The sequence below is a fragment of the Quercus lobata genome, chromosome 4, assembly GCF_001633185.2.
Source record: "Quercus lobata isolate SW786 chromosome 4, ValleyOak3.0 Primary Assembly, whole genome shotgun sequence".
NCBI classification, from domain to species: Eukaryota; Viridiplantae; Streptophyta; class Magnoliopsida; order Fagales; family Fagaceae; genus Quercus; species Quercus lobata.
Genome location: NC_044907.1, coordinates 64,314,808 through 64,340,601, shown reverse-complemented (window position 1 = coordinate 64,340,601; position 25,794 = coordinate 64,314,808). Strand labels below are relative to the sequence as shown.

Genomic DNA, 25,794 nt, shown 5'->3' with positions numbered 1-25,794 from the left:
ATTAGAAGGTACTACGTTACTGCGCTATGTATATTGGGCATTCGCTCCATGCATTGCTGCATTCTAGTATTGCAGGCCAGTGATCAGTATTGATGGAACTCATTTATATGGTAAATACAAAGGGGTATTGATGATTGCAATGGCAACCGATGCTAATCAAAAGGTTTTGCCTATCGCCTTTGCTGTTGTGGACAAGGAGTCAGGGGCTAGTTGGGGGTGGTTTTTAGAGTGTCTCAGGACTTCGATAGAGCGTGTTATTGAAAATAAGGACATTTGCATTATTTCTGACCGACATAAAGGTATCAAATGCGCCATTCGAGAGTGGCCTAGAGGGCAAGACGGAAGAGAACGGGTATATTATCGATATTGCCTTCGACACATTTTAATAACCCGACTCTAAAGGCATTGGCCTTGAAAGCTGGATATGCGACTCATGATGCTAAATTTGTGTCCATAATGCAAACCATTAAGGAGGCCGAGATTAATTTACTGAGGGGTGTAGACCCTACTGATCGCCGGATTATACGTTATATGCCATACACATATCTAATGAGTAAGGATGTAGACAAATGGACCCAGTCACATGATAGTGGAAGACGTTACGGGGCAATGACAACCAATATCTCTGAGTGCTTTAATGGGGTTCTTAAAGGTGCCCGCGGTTTGCCCATTACTGCAATGGTTGAGTTCACTTATTTTAAACTTGTTGCATATTTCCACGATCGACATAAACAAATTACTTCTGATCTCTCTCGAGGTAAGGTGTGGAGTGATTATGCAATGGAGATCTATAACAAAAATGAGCAGAAAATTGCAGGACACACTCTGAGGAATTATAATCATGCAGAGGGTATATATCAAAGCGATAACCCCACTCAAGGCTATGCGCAGCATGCTTCTGCATCCAATTAACACCGATCTTCCCCCTCAAATCAATGCCATGAAGCACTCTGTCAGTGTTAACAGCGCGGGAAATTTCTTGGATCATCCCGAATTGACGAACAACACGATCCGGTGTATGTTTCTCTACTAGGTGGAAACATACAAGCGGCACCGTTGCCGTCCATACGGCCCTCCCTGCAACACACCAGGGCGGGAGGTCGTCAAAATGAGCTTCATATGGCTGCCACACCACCTACAATAGCCAAAAAATAAGTACACAACACATTAGGGAACAATGTTTATATTTCAAAGTTCACGAAACCTATATGGACGTTCGTAAAAGCGTAAAATAAGGCATTTTCATACCTGGTCTGGCAACATGGAAGCTAGTTGCTCGCGATACCTGTCCCTGAAGATGTGGGCGGGCCTATTTTTCTTGTTTGGGACCCACAACCACCTACAATCAAGAAGAATGGATCAATAAGTACTGAGATAATGTTAAAACTATAATGTAATCACATATATGAAATGAAAGGAAATAAAAGGAAATTGAAATTTGAAGAAATAATGTAATCACTTAAGATGAAGAAATGAAGAAATAAAAGGAAATTGAAAGTAAGGTGGAGGGTGAGGTCATGTGAATTGCAATAGTAATTAATTCAAAGTTAGCTTTTTTATACTTTTTATTTATTTATAATTTTATATGCTTATATTTCTTTATATATTATGAGTCAAAATCCATATAATTTATTGAGTCTTAAAACTATAAGTCCATATTTCAACTAATATATCAATTTCAAGTCTAAAACTCTACCCAATAATTATAATAATACTATTGATTCTCAAAAAAAAAAAAAAACAAAACTATTAAAACAATTTTTCTATTAAAATATTCTAAAAAAATTACAATTAAAAAACAGAAATATAAAAGCTCAAGTTAAATATTGCAGTACTAGTTTTATTACTTATATATTACGTGTGGACCCACATAAACAAAGCCTAAAACTTTTTTTTTCAAGTCTCTTTCTCATTTCCAACAACTAGTCACATGCTAGGTTCACAAAACAAGAAAGAAAACACAAAACAAGGCAATGAAAATTCAAAATAGAATTGAAGAAGGACTAGCGAACGAAGAGAAAGAAGAAGAAGAAGAAAAAGAAGAAAGAAGAAAAAGAAGATGAAGTAGCAATAGCAACTGCCTCGCCTCAGCCTCTCTATCTCTCTGTGACTTTGTCTCGCCTCTCCTAAATTTCCTTACTTTTTTCTTTTTTTCTTTTTTCCTTCATCTTTCAGACTTTCACTTTCTCTGTTAGGTTTTTCTGAGTTTTCTTCTTCTTCTTCTTGATTTACATGGGTCATGGGCTTAATTTTTCAACATATGTGTAAATATATGGGCTGTAAATGTACTTCATAAGGGGGGCTGGCTGGGCTAGGAATTCACGAGGGGGGCCTAAGCTAAAAACTAAGGTGGGGCAAGCTTTTTTTTTTTTTTTAAAAAAAAAAATTTAAGCTACTAATTAATTTTTTTTTTGTTTTTGTTTTTTGGGGCCCAAGGGGGCCCAGGCTCCCTTAGGCCCTCACTTGGGTCCGTCCCTAATTTAGAGGCAACAAATTATGAACCAACTTACCAAACCCATAAGCATGTGTTGTAAAAGCCATAAATTCTGGTTGGTTCGCTATCCAGTAATAGTGTCTTCTTCCTTGTGAGGCACGCAAACAAAAATGATATCTATGTCAATGTGTGTGCTTCGTAGTTTTCTTTTTTTTCTTTTTTTCCTAGTCAGAGTAACCATTTTAAGAGAACCTAACAATTGCAGTTAATTTCCAAGGTACGTCATCACATTGGTTTGAAACCCAAACCATCTTCTAGCTTAATTGGCAGCTGTGAACATTTATAAATGTTTACTGTATACTCCAAAGCCCCAATAGCATGGTGTGAGCTGGAATACATAGCTGTTTAAATTTGCTTCTTACTTCAATATAATTCACTTTGAAACTTTAACAAAGAGATAAGGTTTGGTGCTGAACGTGAAGGGCATTGAATGTTTTACATTCCCATCCATTAAATTGTTCCACACAACTTGACTGAAAAGCTCATATTGCTAATAGCTTTCACACTAGTATTTTATTTTGATCTTTCTTAAATACAGTCCTAATGAATCAGGATGGGCCACATATATTCTCAATTATATATTTCTTTGTTCTAGGGGTTTCTGTTGAACTTTATATTCTGAGTCATAATGCTAACTCTCTTTACATGAAAACATCCAACTATATAAGTAACATATTATATTCCTTTTTGATTGGCATTCCAACTGAGTTTTCTCTACTTCTTTTAATCATTACGTTTTTTCGATATCTTCTCTTGCTTCTTATAGGCACAATCCCCAAGTTCCAAACTGAAAAGGAATATTTAGATTTATATTGTTTGAAATGGCTTTCATCTTGAATAGACAAATCATTGGTGGGATTGTGGCTGCATTGTTGACAGGCTCAATCCTAGTGGAAATATGCAAATAAAGATGGTAAAACAAATTTCCAAATATAGATGCATTTGTGTGTGTGTGTGTGTAATGCATTGTAGTTGTCAAATATAGAATCATATTGGGAATCAATTATTATTATTATATTCTTTTTTTGGTATTGTGCATCATAATGTGCAGACATTTTGAAAATTTATGTAATACTATAATTCATATAATAATTATACATATATAATAAAATTAAAGCATTTATGCTGATTCACCTCTTACTCATTATATGTAATGTCTTTTACATTCTTTATAAATAACCTAAAGAGATTCTCTCTATGAGTGCTACTGATTACAATAAAGCCTTTATAAAAAACCTAAAGAGACTACGACTTCAAATAGCAAATAAAATTCCTCAAGAAGAAGTTAGAACCAAATAGAAAAAGAACTCAAAACATAATATAAGACTTGTGCTTTGGTGAAGACAGTATGTTATAGCAGTATGAGGTAGAGACTTACTTCAGGGATAGTGGACCACGTACTGGAGGACCGTAAGCACCCACTGGCGGGCCTCGCTCAACTGTCGGGCACAAATAGGGGAACCTGGCCCATGCCCAGTACTGGAGCAACAACAAGCACCCATCAATCTGACTGGTGTCCTCGCTTGCCCTGCATAGCTCTCGATACAACCATGCAAGGCAAGCACTTCCCCAACTGTACCTCCGTGGATTGTGAAGGTCTTCCAACTGCTGCACCCACATTAAATGCACCCTATCGCCGGATTTGTCCATGAATATTGTGTCCCCCAATAGCGCTAGGATGTAGCATCGTGCGTACTTATGCAGCTGATCCTCTTCAGCATCAGGCGGCAATGGGTTAGCAACTTCCTCCAAAAGGCGGTTGATGAGAATCCTCTGCCCATCAAGTTGCTTATGGTTATTTTGAGTTACAGGTTGAAAACCAAGGAAGTCCCGGCACACATTCACCCAAGTTTTTTGTGTGCTCCCTGTTATAGCGTCACCATCAACAGGAAGCCTGAGAAGAACCTCCACATCCTGCAATGTGATGGTCACCTCACCATGTGGCATGTGAAAGGTGTGAGTCTCGGGCCGCCATCGCTCCACTAAGGCCGTTATCAGGCCATTGTCAATCTCTCTACCCGGGACCCACAAGAGTCCCTCCAAACCAACTGTGGTGATGATGTTCCTCACTCGGTTGTCCACCATTGGAGGTTGCTTGGAGAACTCTGAACTACGACTACGGCAGGTAATGGACCCTGGATCCTGCACATAACAAAATCATGGATTAATATAGTATATGCAAATATGTGTACATTGTATGGATTAAATGCATGTGCACAAGTTACTGTTTTAGTTGAGTGTTTTACCCGCCCATTCCAAATAGCTTCAGACCGATGCGTCGCCTGCTGTGTCAACACTGAGTCGTCAATGGGTCCAGGCTGTGTATAGTCAATGCGTCTAGCATTTGCAGCAGCCATACTGAAGAAGAATGATAAGCAGTTAATTTCAAAATTGAACACACAATATGCTTAAATATATAGGTATGAGTTAGAGCAACTAAAGCCACTTTGTACAATGAGAATTCAGTAAAAGATGAAAGACTAAACCAAAAGAGGCCAATATGAACACAAAGCTTTTTAGACTTAGGATTTTATTTTTAAGGTTACAGTTTTGAACACACACAGTTTTTGTATTTATTTTTATTTTTTAAAAGAAGATCACACACAGAATAATGCTTAGTTACAAATACCACAAGACAATGAAGGGCTTTGATAAACTTACTATCAAACATGAGATTAAAGGGTAATTGAGGAACATAAAAAAAGAAAAAGAAAAAAGAAACTAATGTATTAAATACTATTGATTGATTTCATATCAACAACTAAATAAATTAATTTTTGAATGAAAGAAACAATTTTTTTTATATCAATTTAATTACAAAATGCTTACAAATTGACATGATAATTCTTCTCCAAAAAAAAAAAAAAATGACATCATAATAATTGTGATTGATGTCATGACAACCACATAATAAGTAAATTTCTTAATTACTTTTTTTTTATGTGTTTTAAATATCAAAATTATTAGACTTTAATTATTATCTCATTTAAAAGTATACATAAAACATAAGTTCATGGATTAGACAATAAAAAAAATCCTATTAATACAAAAATAGGTGTCCATAGTAAGAACAAATAAAATATATAATACAATTGTGGAATTTTCAATATATTAATCCAATTAAAGGTTATTAAATAGTGTGATAATTAGCAGCTTTTTCCTATTATGAAACTGTTTATACAAATTCATTATGACACAGAAAGGTTACTAGTTATAATTGAGACACGGCCTTGTAATTACGAGTTTCATCTGTTTGGCTCAAAAGATGCAGAATCTGTCATCACTCAATTTCTGCATCCTCTGTTCATTTATGCACTAATGTATAGGCATTGTGACTTTGTTACCCAGAGGAGCATGTTCTGCATAATTTATCTCAGAGACCTCTGACCTAGGAAGCTGAATACGTACTTGAGTAAATTTTTGGTATATGATAAGACCTTATTAGAAATCTTGAAGAGGGCATAGCTCTAGTACATGGGAGGTATATTATTGTTCATATACTATTGCTCAATAGATTTTAGTGATTAGGCTATTTGAAAATTCCTCTTATCAATACAAAATGCATTTTCTGGCTAAAAGATACTAATACCCTAGCCATATCTGTTCTGCCTGCACAAGCAAAGACTTTTGCAAACCATAAAACATTTTGTCTCCCTTTGTTTATTAGTTTTCCTTGAAGGTGAAGCATCAAGAATAATTAACATAACTTATCTCTCCACTTCCCGCCCACCCCACCCAACAAAAAAAAGAAAAGAAAACAAAAAGAATAGAAATACAATAATCGTTATTGAATATGATTATCACATAAAATATATTACCGAATGATGTTATGCCGTCTCAAGGGCACGAAAAATGCTTTGTCCATTTGAAGTGGAAGTTTGTAAGCTTATTTGCTTCCTATGGTTTATTTGGAAGGGGAACTTCACCAGAGTGCCAGGTTTGTCGAAGCTAACTAGGAATGAATTATATGATGCCTTTCCTAATTTGGAATATGTTATGAATGATTTTGGTAATATAAGAGGATGTGATGTGATGAAGATTACATAAAACAGTGCTTGAGACAGTAGTAAGCCACAATTTTGTGGTTTGGTCGTCTCATGAGGTTCTTCAGCAAAGTTAGAGCAATGCTTTCCCTTGGCAAAATATTTGTGATTTGGGGTTCCCTTGAACATATCCTTCTTAGGCTCATTAAAGCTTTGTTGTATATACTTATGGTGGAAGTATGATCAAGAGATGTCATTTTATCACTTGTTGGTGTTCCATGCATTGAAGTGATGTTTTGTGCCATCTTTTTGTCCAGTCTACAGTTCTAGGAATTGTTTTCTCTCTTTTCTGTTTTGCTCTGTGCCTGTGTCTGTGGCAGTATACCTAGATCACTGTTGGATTTGGTGGCTAACTACAGACGAAGGTCCTCTGTAGTTGGTATGGTGTATATAGAGGAAGAGGGAAAAGCTGTACTTATTGAGGGCAGGGAGCTTCCTGTTTACTGACTTCAGATGGTGCTATAAAGGTCCTTTTTTAATGGCTTTTGTTTATCTTCTTCTTCCTTTTTATTGTAAATTCCTCTAATTCTATTGTAAATTACCAATTGTCCCATAAACTTAAGGTTTTGGGAAATTGTGAATTTAATCATAATTCTAATAATTACAAATTAATGTTGACAAATTTCATTGTAATATTCCTAGAGCAAAATAAGCTTTGTTGATAAATACCAATACGATCTTTAAAGTAATAAGTACATCTAATCGTTTGAATTTTAGGAAACAAAACCTTACCAACAGGTCCCTACACTGATTCTTGAATCTTTGCAGTACCTACACATATATAGTTAGGTTTTGAAGTACTAGTCTTCAATGGAACGCATGAAGGTTTGGGGGAACAATCTACATCATAAAGCACTTTGACCATTGGCCATAAGGTTGTCAGCAAGTATGAAAGTTTGTTCGGGCTCCGATATTGGGGAAGTTTAATACATAGATGCCTATTATGTAATTGTTTCAATAAGTTCATCTAATGAATGTTTAAATGTATGCAAGATGATACTATTGAGTTATGACACATATGATTGGTTACTGAGGAATGAGAATGTTTGGGGCTGTATGCAATTTTAGATCCAACCAAGAGTTTGAAATTTGAAGTTTCAGGATTGAGGTCCTTGATTGTAGCTCTCATTCTCAAGTCAATGTTAAACACATTGGTGTGCTAGCTCCTTGTGTTCGCATGGGTTATTTTGAGTGCAATGCACTCATTATTTTCTCCTAATTCACCCTCTGTCTCATTTTTTACCACACATTGATATTGTTATGTGACATAGACTGAAGACCTTATCTTGAAACAAGTTTTCCATTGTTTACCTCTTTGTGTCAGCATGGGTTATTTCAAGTGCAATGCACTCGATGTTTTTTCCTAAATCACCCTATGCCTCTTGTTTTACCACACATTGATATTGTTATGTGACATAGACTGCAGACCTCATCTTGAAACAAGTTTTCCACTAAGTTTAGTTCTGACCTTTTGCCTTTGATCCTACTTACTGTGCAATTACAACCTTTAAAACAGATTGGACAGCAAAACTTGGCATTTGGGCTGAAATTTAATGCGAAAGGAATTGTTGATTGTTATGAAAGAGAACTTGAAAGCCTTCCTTTTGGTCAAAAGCGTGATATTGAGTTTAAGATGATTGAAGGAGACTTTCAACTATTTGAAGGAAAATGGTCTATCGAACAGGCAATATTTTGTTGATTTAATGTTGTTGGGCATCTTCTATGTCAATTTGTCTCTTTAGTTGTTCTCGGGCATGTGTATGCATGCATGTATAGCTGCTCATATGGTTTAACTTGCTAATTATATGGCACTTGTTCTCTATTTAAGTTTTGCAATTGTTTCTAAACATCTCAACATTCTGTTTAAAGCTAATGTTTATAGAAGTTAAAGATTGGACACTGTTTAAGCTAGAATGTATTAATTATTATACAGTTTCTAAAGGCCAGCTATGATCTATGTTGGGGACCACGCCTCATGAAAACTGGAGGCCACTAGTTTGAATCTCTCCTTCTCCCTCACCTTAGGGCCAAAACTTACTTAAAAAGAAAGAAAGAAAGAAGAAAAGAAAGATTGCATCCTAACTTCGAAACTTGCACACGACTCCAACAAAATTCACTGGCTAGGTTGCAGACATCTTTTTATCAGTGTAAAATATATGGTTTCATTGTTTTTATATCCCAGAAATATCGTCAAAGATCATAGCTGGCCTTTAGCAGGTGAATAATACACTCTAGCTTAGAATTTTGAATCAAGAAAATATAGGTATGGGGGCTACGATCACCAAAAACAGGAACAACAAAAGATTATATCTCATAGAGTTAAATTCCTGCTCTCAACCCATAACTAATACAAGCTCAACAGAAGCTATTAGCCACAGGGCTCCTCTGTTTTAAAAAAGAAGGAACATAAATAATCCTAAGAGAAGCAACCAAGCCCATTCCAATATCTCCTAAATCTTTCAATCAATCTATTATAAGTATATTTTGATCATTATCCAATTACAATTACACTAAGCATACGCTTCATATGGAAAATTTAAAATTACTAAATGCAAAAAAAATTTAAAACGACAACCCAATTGAAATATTTAAATGTAAATAAAATTTAAAGGAGCACAGATGCAGAATTCACAAAATTAGAAAAATAAAAAGGGGTTTAAGACATTATCAAATTTACCAAGAAGAAAGTCATCAAACTTTCAGTAACATGGATCAAATTAAACACTAAATCATCAACTTTAACAAACCCTATCATCAACTTTAACAAACCCTAACATCAACAATTTAATTTAACAAAGACCTAGTTAACTAACCCTAACATCATCACTGCAAAACAATGCATAGTATTAGCAAATGAGTATGAAATTTCCCTCATATCAACACATCAACCCACGAACAGAACAAAGCACAAAACAAAACAAAAAAAAAAAAAATCAAACCCACAAACCAATTCAATCTCAAAACACAATAAACTTTCGCTCTTTTTTAGCAGGTTTAACAGTTTTATTACAAATTCAATACAGAACCCAAAATAGAAAACAAATTCGTGACTGACGACTTTCTTTAATTTTTCATGCATGTTTCTCGGCAACCAAACAGTAAACGGTGGGTACAAAGCAACTCACCTTTTTCTTTAGTTTTGAGAGACCGCGTAGAAAGAAAAAGGTTGCTGTCGCTTGATCGAAGCTTTTGGCGAAGGCTGACTAAGACTGAGAGTGAGATTGACTGAGAGTGAGAACAATGAGATGGAGAAGCCGGTGAGTGAGAGCGTGAGTGGAGAAAGTCAGTGACGGATCAGTGTGTGAGAGGGTGAGACAGTGAGTGAGAGCGTCACCTTAAGCGTTTGCTCTGTGTGAGAGAGAGGGTGAGGGTGAGGGTGAGTGACAGTGGAGAGTGATTTGTGTGAGGTGAGAGGCGTTATTTTTGAAAATGTATTATTTGAAACTCGAGTCTTTGAGACTCGGTTTAACTTTTTACGAAAACCGAGTTTCAAAGACTCGAGTTTAGGTGGCACCTACGTGGAACTCGAGACTTAAAAACTCGAGTTCCACGTACACTCCTGCCACATCAACGCCATGTCAAAGCACGTAAACCGAGCCTCAGAGGCTCGATTTAGGGGCCCAAAATCGAGCCTCTGAGGCTCGAGTTGCTAGTTTGCCAATATGTTTCCAAACTGACCCTACTAACTAAATAGTTCGGGTTTTATGGGTAATTACCCATTTTCGCCGGAATTCCGGCCTCATCAACATCAACAGGTGTTGGAACATAATTGTTTCTCTCCTCTTTCTAAGTTGGTCTCTGATTCTGTCAAAGATGATATTCTGTTATTAAATTGGGTCAATCCCACAAGGTCTGTCAGGGTTGAGGTAGATCGGAATGCATTGGATTTTGCACCTCTGGCTCAATACGATCCTAATGGGGGCTTGGATTTAATGACAGAAGAGGGAGACCTAGATAACATCTCTGTAGAGGATGACTTGGAACCTTCAATTTAGGCGAGCAAGATGGTTAAAGGTTTTGGTAAGTTTGTGGGTTTTTCTATGGACTGTTGTGAGAGGCAATGTGTTGAGTTCTTTCAAAAACTTGAGAAAGTGTGGGAGAAACAAGCTGTTGTAGGTAGTCAGTGTCGCACTGCATCCTCATCTAAAAAAGTTATGAGGGAATTACGGAACTTAGTTTCTACTATTAATTATGATGAGCAATCTAGTAGACGATCCAAAGGGATTGTGAAGTTCAGTGGGTTGGGCTCTGTTGGTTGTCCATGAATTCGAAACTCTTATCTTGGAATATGAGAGGATTTAATAATCCTATTGTGAAGAATATACTTATGGAATGGAAGTGCAATGTAGTGTGCTTTCAAGAAACCAAATTGGACTGTACCAATTCTTCGATTGTGAAAAGTCTTTGGGGCAGCCCATTTGTAGATTGGGTAGCGTTGGATGCAATTCACACAACAAGAGGGGTTCTTGTGACCTAGGAGACAATGGTGTTTGAGAAAATTGATTGTGGTTGGTACCTTTTCTGTTTCTATTTTGTTGAAGGGTGTGGCTGATGGGTTTGTTTGGATTTGTACGGGGTGTATGGTCCATCTGATCCTGGGCTTAGCGATGCTTTATGGGCAAAACTTGATAGTGTGAGAGCAAGGTGGAGTTCGGCTTGGTGTGTCTTTGATGATTTCAATATTATTCGATATCTGGTTGAGCAACTTGGGTGTACTGCATTTAGCCCAGCTATGTTCAAATTCTCAGATTTCATTGAGAGGAATGTTTTGGATAATCTACCTTTGGTGGGGGGTGAGTATATGTGGTTTCGAGAATCTGTAAATCCTTCCATGTCTCGAATGGATAGAGTTTTGGTTTTAGTTGATTGGGAGGATCATTTCTTGGAAGTGATTCAAAGGCCTCTCCCTTGTATGGTTTCGGATCATTGTCTTATTATTGTGGAGGCAAGTGGCCGGACAAGAGGGAAGAGTTCCTTTAAGTTTGAAAATATGTAGCTTAAAACAGAGGGTTTTGTGGACCGAGTTCGGTGTTGGTGGAACATTTATCATTTTGTGGGACCCCTTAGTTATGTTTTAGCTTGTAAATTCAAGGCTCTTAAAGGAGATTTGAAGCTCTGGAATAAACATGTTTTTGGTGATGTGTCTTTTAGAAAAAAATGTTTATTGGCTAAGCTCTCAAAGCTAGATTTGATAGAAGGGTTGCAAGTATTGTCTCTAGTAGACAAAACTAGAAGATCTGAGATCAAGGTAGATATTGAGATTCTAGCCTCCATAGAGGAGATTTCTTGGAGGTAGAAATCAAAGGCCTTATTCTTAAAAGAGGGGGACAATAATACTGGCTTCTTTCATAGGCTTGCCAACTCTAATAGACGAGCTAATACTATGAGAGGTGTGGAGGTTGAGGGCACTATGTATGAGGATGAGTTAGATATTCAGGATTAGGTGGTCGGGTTTTATAAGAATTTATATCAGGAACCTAAATCTTGGAGGCCCATTGTTGATGGATTAGAATTTGCAAGGTTGGATGATTTTGATCGGTTTTCTCTTGAAAGGGAGGAGATCATTGCAGCTCTTCAGGAGGCTAAGGGTGATAAAGCTCCTGGTCCTCATGGCTTTACCCTGGCATTCTTTCAAAAGTGTTGGTGTGTGATTGAGAAGGACGTTTTGGCTTTCTTTGCAGACTTTCATAGACAATGTATCTTTGAGAAATCTCTTAATGCTACTTTTCTGTGTTTGATTCATAAGAAGATCAATGCTGTTAACATTAAAGATTATCGTCTGATAAGCCTTGCGGGTAGTTTGTACAAACTTTTATCTAAGGTGTTGGCTTATAGACTTTGATGTGTGTTGGATAAACTTATTTCCAACTCCTAGAACTCTTTTGTTGGGGGAAGACAGATTCTTGACTCTGTTCTCATAGCAAATGAATACTCGGATGGTAGATTGAAGAGTCGTATTCCAGGTTTGATTGTCAAGTTGGATATTGAGAAGGCTTATGTTCATGTAAATTGGAATTCTTTGTTTTAACTTATGGAGAGGATGGGTTTTGGAGAAAAGTGGGGGAGATGGATGAAGGGATGCATCTCTACAGTACATTTCTCAGTGCTTATTAATGGGTCCCCAACTGGTTTTTTTGGTAGCCCTCTGGTCTTCGTCAAGGGGATCATTTGTCTCCATTATTGTTCTTGTTCATGATGGAGGTGCTGAGTAGGCTATTGAAGAGGATAGAGGAGGGAGATTATCTTAGGGGTTTCCAAGCTAGTCCCAATGGTGGTTTGCATATTTCTCATCTTTTGTTTGTTGATGATACTATTCTTTTTTGTGATGCATCCAGGGAACAATTATTATATATTCAGATGGTGTTGATTTTCTTTGAAGCTATTACAGGCTTGAAAATGAATGTTGGTAAGGGTGAAATTGTTCCAGTGGGTAAGGTTTGGTCGTGTTTTATGTTGTAAGGTTGGTTGTTTTCCGCCTCTTGGGGCTCGTTACAAGGATGCTTCGATTTGGAACCCTATTTTATAAAGGATAGAGAAAAAGCTTTCAGGTTGGAAGCATTTATACTTATCAAAAGGGGGTAGGCTTACTTTATTGAAGAGCACTTTGTCGAGCCTTCCAACTTATTATCTTTCTTTGTTTACCATTCTACAACATGTAGCAAACAGATTAGAGAAGATTCAGAGGAACTTCCTTTAGGGAAGATCTGATGAAGTTTTTAAATATCTGGTTGTTGCTTGGGACAAGGTTGTTTGGCCGGTGGAGGCAAGTGGTTTGGGGATTTGGAAGATTGGGCTTTTCAACAAGCTTTGCTTGGGAAGTGGCTATGGCGCTTTGGGAAGGAAGTTACACATTTATGGCGTTAGGTTATTGCCACCAAATATGGGGAGGGCAGTGGAGGTTGGTGCACTAGAGTTGTCAGAGGGACACATGGATGTGGGTTGTGGAAGAGTATTAGAAAAGATGCAGATAGTTTCTTTAGCCATGTGGTGTATGCAGTGGGAAAGGGTAGTTGCATTCGGTTCTGGCATAACCCTCGAAGCGGTCCTACTTCTTTGAAAGAATTATATCCGAAATTGTTTGTTTGTGCTATGGTTCAAGAAACTTTGATTTCTAATATGATTTTATATGCACTAGATGGGGGAGGTAGGAGTTGGAACTTACTTTTCCATCATGAATTTAATGATTGGGGAATGGGGAGATTTTACTCTTTTTTTGAGCATGTTTCTGCTAGAATACCCAAGGGGGGAGGGTGATGATATGATTTCACAGTTGAATCGTAGTGGTATTTTTGATGTCCGCTCCTTCTATAATTCTTTATTGAAATTCACTTCTATTTCTTTCCCTTGGCAGAGCATTTGGTTTATTAAGGTACCTAAAAGGGTGTCTTTCTTTTTATGGACTGTTGTTAGGGATGGGATTCTTACCATAGATAACCCTGTTAAGGAGAAATTGCCTCTTGTTTATTGGTGTTGTCTTTGTCGGTGTGATGAGGAAACTGTGGATTGCCTTTTACTCCATTGTAAGTTTGCTCATACTTTGTGGAGTGAGGTTTTCCTTATGTTTGGGGTTCAGTGGGTGATATCGTATACAGTTGCCTCTCTTCTTTTCGCTTGGAGAAATTGGATGGGAAAGTATACTTCAAATGTTTGGAATATGGTACCGGTGTGTCTTATGTGATTAGTATGGAAGGAACGCAATCCTCGAACTTTTGAGGACATTGAGAAACCTATTGAATTATTGAAGACATCGGTAGCTAGGACTTTGTTTGAGTGGTCTCGTATTTAGGGCCTCACGCATTGTATTTCCTTGTTTGATATCTACTGTTTGATTTGTTTGTATTCTTTCTTTGCCATGTGTTTACAATTGTAAACACATTGCATTTTTGTTATCAATAAAACTTTTATTACCTATCAAAAATATATATATATATATAATGTAAATTAGGAAAGCAAATTATCAATAAAATTTCAGTCTATTCTCTTTTTATCAAATGGATTACACATCCCTAGCTTGGATTCTAGGTACGTAGGGGTCTAGCGGCTGTTCACGAAATTTTTTTTAATGCTACGTAGGATGGTATGAGAGACTTAACTAGTTTAGTTCGATGGAAAAATAACAAAGCTAACAGGAACCACCCTGTTGACAACAATCAAATGGTGTAGGCCAAGTGGACAACAGGGCTTCCAGTGACACTATGATAGTTCGGGTGGTATTACATCCTATGAATAGCGAGAACTAGCTACAAAATACAATGAAAATGGATGGTTGCATTGTTCTAGAACTTACAACTGTTGCAATTTCACTAGATTTCCAAGCTCAGATGGCAGAGGACCAGAGAATTCATTTGTTGAAAGAGCCCTACAAAATTAACAAGTAGAACAACCAATAATTTCATTCTATTTGGTAGCAATTATTTGAAATGCATAATTCCAGGGGAGAAAAAGAAAAAAGAAAATAAAGAGAGAGAGAGAGAGAGAGAGAGAGAGAGAGGTATAAAAGATACACACCTCTATTTTTTGATAAGTAAGAAGAGAATAATATTAATAAAAGAATAGCAAGAAAAATACAAAGAGTTCACGATAGTGAACAAAGGAAAATAAGGAACAAAAAGACGAAAGCAGCCCCTAATATATTCTAATAGACGAAAGAAAATCCATAAGGGTAGAACAATCCGAGAAACCCCAACATCAAGCCCAATCAAAGAGGGCCCTATTAAATTCCTATTTTTGTGACACACTTATTCATATATATTACTATAAAGAAATGGTAGCATTCAAAGACCACAGTATCTAGGAAAAAACAAGGCACCAAAATGCCATATAGATCTTATAATTTTTTATGAGGGTAACTTACAGTGAGATTAACTCAGTAAAATATCCAAGTTCCTTTGGAAGTGTCCCTGACAATGCATTGATGCCAAGACTCCTAATTTGTAAACATCAGAAAAAGGAACATATTAGCTAATATAAGATGTACACTAAGTCCTATGAGTTCCAAATCAAAATTCCTTTAGGCTTACAGGTATTGCATGCGAGTTAGATTGCCAATGGACGCAGATAGGTTACCTGTCAAGTGATTCTGTCCCAAATTCCTATCAAATGTTGGACTTAGCAAATTTAACAGACAAAATTGAAAATGAGCCATCCTGGAAAACTAGTACATCACAAATAGCATAAATTTCAATTGGTTGACATAATGCACTATAGTTTCAAGGAAAGTTCAATCCTAGCTTACATGAAAAAGAAGGTAATCAATATTGATGCAAAACGCAAGTAAACAAGCATATAAAGAAGAAACCATACAGATTGAAGAGGAAAGTCAAAGTCCATAGTTCTTCTGGGATTACACCAACAACATTCAAGGCATAAACCTTCTTGTAAATATAATTATAATAAATAAAAATTCAAAAAAAAAAAAAAAATCAACCATGAAGAGAAAGATTCAAATACTAAAGATGCTCAGGATATTTTTTCTTTTTAGTGTAGGTTCAGTACTATTGCATATACCATATTCTGATCACTTACCAAATTTTGCCAATCTTATCAAGTATTTTGCCAATCCCCTTAACTAACACTTAGCAAAATAAAACGAATGATGTTGTGGCCCAACCTGATTAGCCTTTGCAAGGCTTTTATTCTTTTCTTACTGCTAAATGGTATCTCTCTACTTGTGCTTGTATACTCCAATGGAGTAAAATTCAAGGTTCATTCTACAAAAACACACTTACACTAGAGAATGTGGTATAGGGAGACAATTAGAAAAGGAGCAGATTAAAATTAACCATCGACCTAAAATCCTAGAAACCTCATGGAGAATTTTAAGTTAGACAAATGTGAGTATGGACATGAGTTTTTCTTTTAAGATGTTAGAAATTATATGCACAGCAGAATAAATTTTCTATTTCAATTTCTCACAGTGATGGTGTACACACTTCAAGAGTGGTACGCACAATTTCCACAATCTAAGAACCTCAAAACCTAAGGAACACACTAAGAGAGAGATACTTCTTTTAATGAAATTGTTTTCCTTTTTCTTTTCATTCAATTGCTCTCAATTTGGGAGAGCGGGGGGAAGGAGGCTATAAATAGTCACATCCCATTGATGGCCATGCAAGGAGTTATGCCCAACTGATGGGTGCCTAGATCAATCAATATAGGACCAAGTTACTTTATCATTGCTCCATGACTTCTCCTTAAGGATTCTATCACCCAAATTTCATGGAACAATTCAATAAATTCATAGCGCGCACACACGTGTTGTAGTTGTATTCTTTGTCCTTTCATTGGTGTGTGTTTGGCAAGAAAAACCAAAAAAAACAAAAGCTAGTCTTTTCACTTGTGTGTATATAAAAATTGTAATTCTAAGCAAAAATGGCATTAGGATATATAAGAAAGAAACATACAATTGGGTAATGTGGCAAGTAGAGTTACTATTGGTGGAGCAGTCACATTTGATCATAGGGTTGTAACTTGTGTCATCGAAGTTGGTGGAGACAATCGCTACTCCACTGCATGGCTCCCCACTTATGTTCCATTGATCTGGTTGTGCTAAGATCCCCCATTTTTGAAATACTGAATTCAAAGCTCTCACTGCAATCAAATTCACAATTAAAACTCATTAATGCACATGAATGGTTTTATGAGTCAGCACTTAATGGGTTGAAAGAAATTCTTGCAAACTGGGGTTTTTTTTTTTTTTTTTTTTTTTTTAACAGCAGATATGTTATTAAACATAAAGGAAATCTGGTTGAAGCATAAACACAAACACTTCACGCCCTCAATGAACAAACCCAGCTCCGACCGAGACATTGCAACTCTAATACAACAACCCTTCACCAAATGAAGGTGTTATGCTTGAAGGTTGCCACGTGAGATCTAGGTAAGGAGAATCAAAGATAGTCGTAATAGCTGGTTGCTAAGTTTTAAGAAATCATTGTGGAATATAGGAACTAGTTCAGTGTTCGTTTCTTTTTGTATTTTCTTTTATTTTTAGAATCAACTAGTTCAGTGTTTAGTTGTGAGAGCGAAAGGATAATGTGTTATTAATAGGATTGTACTTGTACCTCGTATCCATGGAAAAGAATAAATAGTTTTTACTGTTCATTAAAAAAAAGGATAAATAGTTTTTACGGAATACATTTTATTTTATTTTATTTTCTCCTTTTTTTTTTTTTTTTTTGTCTGAATATTTCCTAATAGGCTAATAAGCCTAATATGTTCTTTTTTTTTTTTGAGATATGAAATTTGATAATTACGGAGAGTGAAACTTAAAATACCTAATGAAATTCGAATTCAATTAAAAAATATTTATTAAAATAAGGATGTGTAAGTTTGTAAGGTTTTAAAAACTTATATATAGGTTTATTTAGACTAGAAAATTGGTTAAATGGCTTGTTAACAGTGCATTGTTGCACTAAACAAAGCTTTGCTCTTGGACTACTAGTAATAAATAAAAATAAAAGTTTTGTATCATGATATCATCATTCAAGCTAGACCAAATTTGCCATTCAACACCATTTTAGAAACAATTTCATTAGTTAGCAAGTTTTCAAAACATATTCGCAAACTAACATCTCGAGTTTCTTAGTCTGTAGCAACTCAAGCCTAAGAGATTTGAGTTCTATTTGCTGGCAAATCTAAGGTGGATTTAAAATCAACTCGAGTTTTAGACACTTAAGTTCATTTCTTGTTCTTCCTTCTCCTGTTCTTCCTTTTCTTCCTTCGTTATTCTTTCTCCAGACCCAAATAAAATCAACCCCAGTCTTCCTTTTCTTCCTCCATTCTTCTTTCTCCAAACCCAAATAAAAAACAACCCCAAACCCAAATCAAAAACAACCCCATGAATTCATAATATCTCGGCATCGAAGCAAAAATCCAAACCTAAAAATCACAATCTCATAACCGGAGCCGCTCTCTTAGCTTGGGTTTGTTGATCTTGACACTAGAGTGGCTTGGGTTTGTTGTTTCTTTCTGGTATTGTTGCTTGGTTTTGTTTTTTTCTGGGTTTACTATCTTTGGAAGTGGATTTAGGGTGTTGAGAGTTAAGGGGCATTTGGTTCGCAGTGATGTGCTCATGATATGCCCTTAATGTGATGTACATTACTTTAATGTCACATTAAGGTGTTTGCTATATATAACGTAAGATCGCCTCCACTTAAGAAAGTGATGTGATTAAGGTAATGTGATATGTTTTGTAATATTAGATTACAATAATGTTAGAAAAAATTAAATGAACCAAACACCTAATCTCTATATATTAAGAGGATTTGAAAAGTTAGTTATCATTTTTTTTGACTCCCTAAAATATCTCTAATATGTTATTATTAAATATAAAGAAATTAGGCTTTAAAAGTAATTATGACAATAATTGTTAATCAAATAACAAAAATACCCCCCACAATATACTGTCGGGAATTTCACTTTTCAAAACTAAGACATGATTATATACAAAATTTACCCTTGAATAACTGACTCCCCTCATCAAACACCATACACAACCATACAAAATCTCCTGGGATAAGTTACTACTTTTACATCTCTACCTCCCCCACTTTTACTTGCTCTTCTACTCTTTTTTCTTTTTTTTTTTTTTTTTTTTGCTAAAAGAAAAATGGATAGAGTGGGGCGACCAATGTGGCTTCCCTACTTGAGTGTGATCATAGTAGCACCATACCCACTCCTGGGTGAGGCCCCATACTTCCGGTCTGTAAGAAACTCACTTATTATTTTTTGGACCATTTGGGATGGAGATGGGCTCTTCTACTCATTTTTCAATTCCAAATAAATCCATTCTACTCGTATTTTAGATTCAGTTTTCACCTTGCACACGTTACTCCATTACTCTAGAGTAAAATTAGAATGAATTATAAGGCCGGTGACTCACCAATCTATCCTTTGATCAAACAATTTTAAAGAATTGCCTTCTCCATCTCTTGCCTTTTCAACCGAAGCCCACGATGATGATGAGTAATTCCTAAGATCCCCTAATTCCACATTTCCCACTGTTTGGATTTTTCCTAAGTTACTTTAATCAATTCAACTACATTTATAAATGAAAATTAAAACTTTGAAAACATGCAACAAGAATCGATGGAGAAATGTGTACAAAGGTTAGTAATGCAGAACTTGATTTAACTATTACGTATTTGTTTTTACGCTGATGTGTTATTGGTTCTTTTCCATGTAGCTTTTTCAAATTGAATAGAAATAACATGCTCTTAATGAAAAATGCCAGAAATTATGATACTATTTCAACAAAAGAGAAATTCATTCGTGCTAAGATATTCCTCTAACAAATTTAGTTGCTAGCCTTGGGTACATGCCATTAAAAAATGGCACATAAAGCTACAGTCTCATGTAAAGGTGAATAAAAAGTAATGTACAAATAATTTTTTTTTTCTATTTTTTTAATAAAAGAGTGTCATTGGAATTATAGTATACTACATATTCATGATTATGTCATATATTTGTTTTTGCTAATCGATTGTTTATATTGGCAGGTGTTAAGTCTTCCAATGGTTCTATGTTTATGTATATTGGAACGAAAATCTCAAGCGCAAAGAAGTTATGACTGAAGAGTTGTAAGTCATGCTATACATATTTTTTCGGTAGTAGAGTGAAACAGTTGTTCCATAAATTTTAGTTTTTCTTAGTAAGAATTTGTTCCATATATCTACATATAAACATATGATTTCAATGCTATATTGGTGTTCATTTTTTGGAGCAAGCCCCATGCTTTTGGTCATCTTAGAAGTTCTAAATGCATAAATATTAATGAACAAATGTGTAAACCTTAAATTGATATAAAAGAAAAATTATAACACTAAATCAAAAAAAAAAAATGTCTCATTATGGTCACATCATGGTGAACCAAAGGCCGAGTGATGTAGGGAGAAAAGGATGAGTAGGAGAAGCAAACCACCGCCTGAGGTAGTGGTGGTGATCGGAGAAGGAGAGCCATGGAGATTTGGCCATGGTGGTCCGATGGTTCTGAGATTAGAGGGGTTAGGAGCTTAGGACAATCCATTGTATAGCCACCGTATCTGATATTAACCTTAATTTGTATAGCCACCGGATCTGACAAAGACTTTAATCTATGCAAAGAAAATTCGATGCGAGCAGAGACCAAGTCATTTTTATTGACCTTTGCTAGCTGAATGTCGGCTCATGAGCAGAGACCAAGTCATTTAGGGACGTTTTCTTTTCAAATCTTTTTTTGTTGGGTTAAAAGGACATAAATAATACAAACTAGGAAGCCAAAATGGCTAAGTTCACGGCAGATAGCCTACAATAGTCAACCCCATTAACATCAGAGCATAACAACTCCTTAACAAAGTTTGGGGCTGAATCAAAAATACAAAATTCTTCCCCCATCGTGCTACCATTCCTTGCAAGTGCATCAGCACTACGATTTGCTTCCCGAAACACATGACTCACCCTGGCATGAGGAATTTGGCTTAGCAGCAAATTTTCTTTTCAAATATAATTATCAATTAGATATTATTTATTTAATTTTCTATTTTAACCGCACAAAAAAACACATTTTACTAATATTTTTATTTAAAAAACTGTAAAGTTGTGATTTACAATTATTTTATGTTGGCTTTAATTTTGTGCCAAATTTGATTGTAATTTTGTTCAATCTTATGTACCATGTATTTCATGTGGGATTTCATTGTATGGGTTGTGTGTAAGAGAGAGTGTGAAGACTTAAGACAAAATTGAAGATCAAAGGAGTTTTGACGAGTAGCTCGCAAGAAGACAATCTGCGAAGTGAAGCCATGTGCTCAGCACATGACGGGAATGCAAAGAGTCATGACAATTGGTTTTCGCGAGTATTTCACAGGTAAGGCATTCTTGCGAGATACCCGCGAAACGTTATGTTTTGCTATTTTGGCATATCTACTCCACTATGTCTTCACCCACACTATATATACCATCATTACCCAAATATTGTGATGAGTGTTTTTTTAGAGAGAAAACCCTAGCCATAGCCCTTGAGAGTTAGAGATTGTCATACCCACAATCCTCTACACAATCCATTGTGGTTTTCCTCAACTCCTACCTCTCCATATCCAATTCTTGAGAGGTTGATAGCTCAAACACTTACCACATCCATCTCGAGTGTAAAGTAAGGTTTTAGTGCTGCTGGAAGGCATTGGAAGAAGCCATTTGTTTGGTGAATGCAATTGGGTTGAATTGCGTGATTTGGAGAGTTAGAGAAGACAAGGCTTTGTCAAGTCAGTTGATAGTAGGAGCTTGGAGGGCTCAAGTACATGGGGTAGACTAAGCTTGGAGAGTCTTTTGTTATTCGTGTACTCCAACTCATTCTCTAGTAGATCAATTTACCACTTGGAGGGCGGTAGAAAGTTTTTTTGCCGAGTTCTTTGGTTTCCTCTTTGATAACACATTAGGGTGTTATCTTGTGTTTACATTCTTCTTCCCTACTCTTTTAGCTTTTATTTTATTGTTGATATTTGATGAATACAGCTTAGAGTAGTTATATTGTTTGTTCGCTTGCATTTACTTTATTCCGCACTTAGTTTAAGTTAGAGTAAAATTAACCAAGCCGTAATTATTAATTTGGGGGTCTAAATAGCTCTTGTGTTTTCACACAAATTCAAGCTTTCAATTGGTATCAGAGCGGGTGCACTTGCTATGGTTTCATTACCTAAGTGTAATCCTAGATCCTTTTTGAGATGGATCGATTTTAATCGCTTAATGCCCCTTCATACTTTGATGGGAGCAATTATGCTTTTTGGAAAGTTCGTATAAGGGCATTTCTATGTTCCATTGATGATAGTGTTTAGGATGTTGTCGAGATAGGATGGACTAGGCCGGAGGCTGCCAAATCCATATGGGATCATGCAACTCTTACGGAAGCTAATGCTAATAGCAAGGCTTTAAATGCTATTTTCTGGGGTGTTTCTCCTGACGAATTTCACAAGATCTTTCATGTTACAATTGCCAAGGAGGCATGGCAAATCTTGGAGATGACCTATGAAGACACCAAAAAGGTGAAAGACACCAAGTTACAAATGCTTATCACACACTTCGAGGAGCTGAAGATGAGTGAAGACGAGTCATTCAACCCATTTTATGGGAAGCTAAATGAAGTGGTGATTAGGAAATTCAACTTAGGAGAAAAGACAGAGGACTCCAAGATTGTGAGGAAGATTCTATGATCATTACCGGAGAGTTTCCATGCAAAGGTCGCTACCATCGAAGAGAGCAAAGACCTTGATAAGATTAAAATTCAAGAACTCATTGGTTCTCTTTAAATCTATGAGCTATCTCTACTATCTCAAAGGAAGAGCAAATCTCTTGCTCTCAAGACAATCAATGAGAGATTGGAAGCTCAAGACTCCTCGAATGAGGATGAGGTTGAAATGGATGTGGTGTACCTTGCTAAGAACTTCCGTAAGTTCCTAAAGTTCAAGAGAGATGGGAAGTCTTTTGAGAAGGACAAGTTCTCAAATTTCAAGAAGGACAAGAAAGACTTCAAGAAAAAGGATTCAAAAGATTCCTCACCGTCTCAAATGGTCACGTGCTTTGAGTGCAAAGAGCATAGGCATGTGAAGAAAGAATGCCCCACGTATTTGAAAGCAAAGGGTAAAGTCTTTGCAACCACCCTTAGTGATTCGGATGGTTCCAATTCTGATTCAAAAGAAAGTTGTGACGGAGAAGGAAATTTCTCCGCATTTATGGCCATTGTACCCGTGGACTCATCAGAAGATTTGAGCCTTCTAGTGGAAGAACTCGATGAGCACACCGAAGTAGAGTCTATGGGAAATGGGGAAGAATCCGATGATGAAGATGAAGGAACCAAGAAATTGCAAGAATCCTATAATTCTCTTCTTGAGAAAACCAAAGAGTATGCTAGAGTGGCCAAGGCAGCCATCAGAAAAATGAAGAAAGCTGAACAAGACTACAAGAGTATATTGAGGTATAAAGAAACGAAGTGTGAAGTTGAGGCATTGAATGGGGAACTAACCGAGGCCTACTCCAAGATCAAGTTTCTTGAGCTTGAATTGATTCAAGCTAATGCCAAAGTAGAGTGTGTTGCCTCCAAGAAACTTGACGAAGTGCTTGCACATTAAAAGCCTTTTTTTGACAAAAGCGGCTTAGGATATTTCAGAGAGAGTAGTTTAAGTGCCAATGTGTCCAAGAAGATGAAATTTGTTAAAGCTAAGGAACCAATGGTAGCGACTCCAAGTGTTGAGAATGTAAAAGTGGAGAAGAAGCCAAATGGAACTGCTCAAAAGGTTTTAACAAAATCTCAAAATCCATTTATGGCTAAACCTAAGGCTAAAGGGAAGTCTCTCCCAAAGCCTCAAAGTGGTCCTCAAGTTCAACACTTCTGCTACCATTGTGGAGTTCGAAGACACACAAGACCTAACTGCTATAAACTTCACGCATTGAAGAAAGTGGATTCTCAAAGGCTAAGAGGACAAGGAAAAGGGAATTGGAACGCTAAGCAATCAAAAGGGCAAGAAACTGATTCCGGTTTTGGTGATGTGATGAAGATAACACATACCATCACTTCTTATTTGGTAAGCTTCAGCCAAAGGTTTGAGAATCACAGTTCTAGTACCCAATCCTCTAGAGATATCAGCCTAAACGCTCATGCTGTGTAGGTGAAGAAGGGTACATGTACATAAGCATTAGACCATGTCCATGCATCAATTCTTCCTATATGATGTGACTTTGGTTGGTTGTTTGCTTATGTTTCTCATTTTAGCATGTTTCTTTTCAAGTTTGTTTTGTACTTGCTGTTTTTGTTGATCTTGCTTTTCATATTCTGTTTTTGAGTGCGTTGAAAAATTCAAAAATCATAAAAATTGAAAAATCTCCAAAAAGTTTGATCACTTGTGTTGTGTATTTCTCATGTGAGTTTGGCCTAGTACCTTCATACTAATGGCGTAGTGCATTTTCGAGCTAAGCTTGTCATATATGCACATCTATCTTTGTGGGAAAAATCTTGACATTTATGTGTGACTGTTGTAAATCGATCTTCAAGCTTGTCATGAATGATTAGTGAATGGTCCTAATGGTTTTGATACATGCATAAACTTGTGCCTATATATCTTCCCACTCCTTTATGTTTTTGCTTTATAGCTCAACAAATGTCAAATCTCGAAAAGAGATAATGAATTACAAAAGCTGTCGCACATACTAGTATTTGACTAGGAAAAAGGGAAAGCGACTTGTTTTGAAATGTATGGTGCGACTTGTTTTGAAATGTATGGTGCGCTCAAAATTGAAATATTAAAAATTTCAGGCATTGATCTCAAAATGAGATGTATTGTTCATAAATGATCAAAGAGTTATGAGTTGAAAAAAGCCAAAAGTGAAGCTTTCAAGATATGTAATCATTTTCTTGTGAGAGGTCATATATATTCATTTCTATAATTGAGATAGACCACTTGACTTAGTACTAGTTGTGTATAACTTGATTGAATTGATCATTGAAGCTTCATTCTAGACTGAGGACTATTTCACATTTGATACACACACACACAACACACAAGACTTTTGTTCAATAAATGCTTATTTCATTTGTGTGATTGTAAATGTTTTAATGTGATGTGTATACTCAATTGCTTATTGATCAAACCCAAAAATATTTTTGAGTATTTTATATGTTTTTGAAACTGTTTTTATGCTTTCTGTTTTGAGTTTTTGTTCAAATTGCATTTTTCATGTTTTTCATAAAAAAGTCCTTTAGAGGCATTTTTGCGAGAAGATTGCGACTAAGCTCTTCTCGCGAAAATGGGTTAGGCAAAGAATGAAAACACCAAATTTTAGACAGAAACTTTCGCGACTGCTTTGCAAGACTACCTGCAAAAATTTTTATGCTTCAGAGGCATTTTTCGCGAGTAACTTCACGAGAAGCTAACCCGCGAAAAACGCATGTTTTCAGTTTTAAAGGGCTGATGTAGACAGTTTTTCAAACACAATTGTTTTTCCCTCACTTTGCCTTCCTCGAGGCTCTCCCTATCCTAAACCTATTTTCACTCGAGGCAATCTTCTCGAAATTATCTCTAAGGTATGTTGATTCAATCTTTTCTCTTTATTTCCTTAGATTATACGAAAAATTCTAGCTTTGGCTTTAGTTGGGTTCATTTTTGAAAAAGGGGTTGGAAACTTTAAATTTTGTAAAAAAAATTTCAATTTCTTGATTGGGCTTTGTCCCATTTGGTCTATTTGTATTTGTGTTGGGCCTGTGTGGCATTCTAACATGTATTTAGGCAAGAT

At 36.2% G+C, this 25,794-nt stretch overlaps 1 protein-coding gene across 1 annotated transcript; it reads right to left on the bottom strand.

Annotated features, from left to right (window-relative positions):
* Window positions 1–736: 736 nt before the first annotated feature.
* On the bottom strand, window positions 737–17,346 carry LOC115985588 (serine/threonine-protein phosphatase 7 long form homolog). Its single transcript, XM_031108523.1, has 9 exons — window positions 17,304–17,346; window positions 16,941–17,127; window positions 15,558–15,629; window positions 15,392–15,463; window positions 14,825–14,896; window positions 4,741–4,852; window positions 3,873–4,636; window positions 1,249–1,339; window positions 737–1,135 (listed from the first exon to the last, which is right to left on the bottom strand). Exons 1-9 carry the CDS (start codon window positions 17,344–17,346, stop codon window positions 737–739), a joined length of 1,812 nt encoding a protein of 603 aa, XP_030964383.1.
* Between the last annotated feature and the right edge of the window lie 8,448 nt (window positions 17,347–25,794).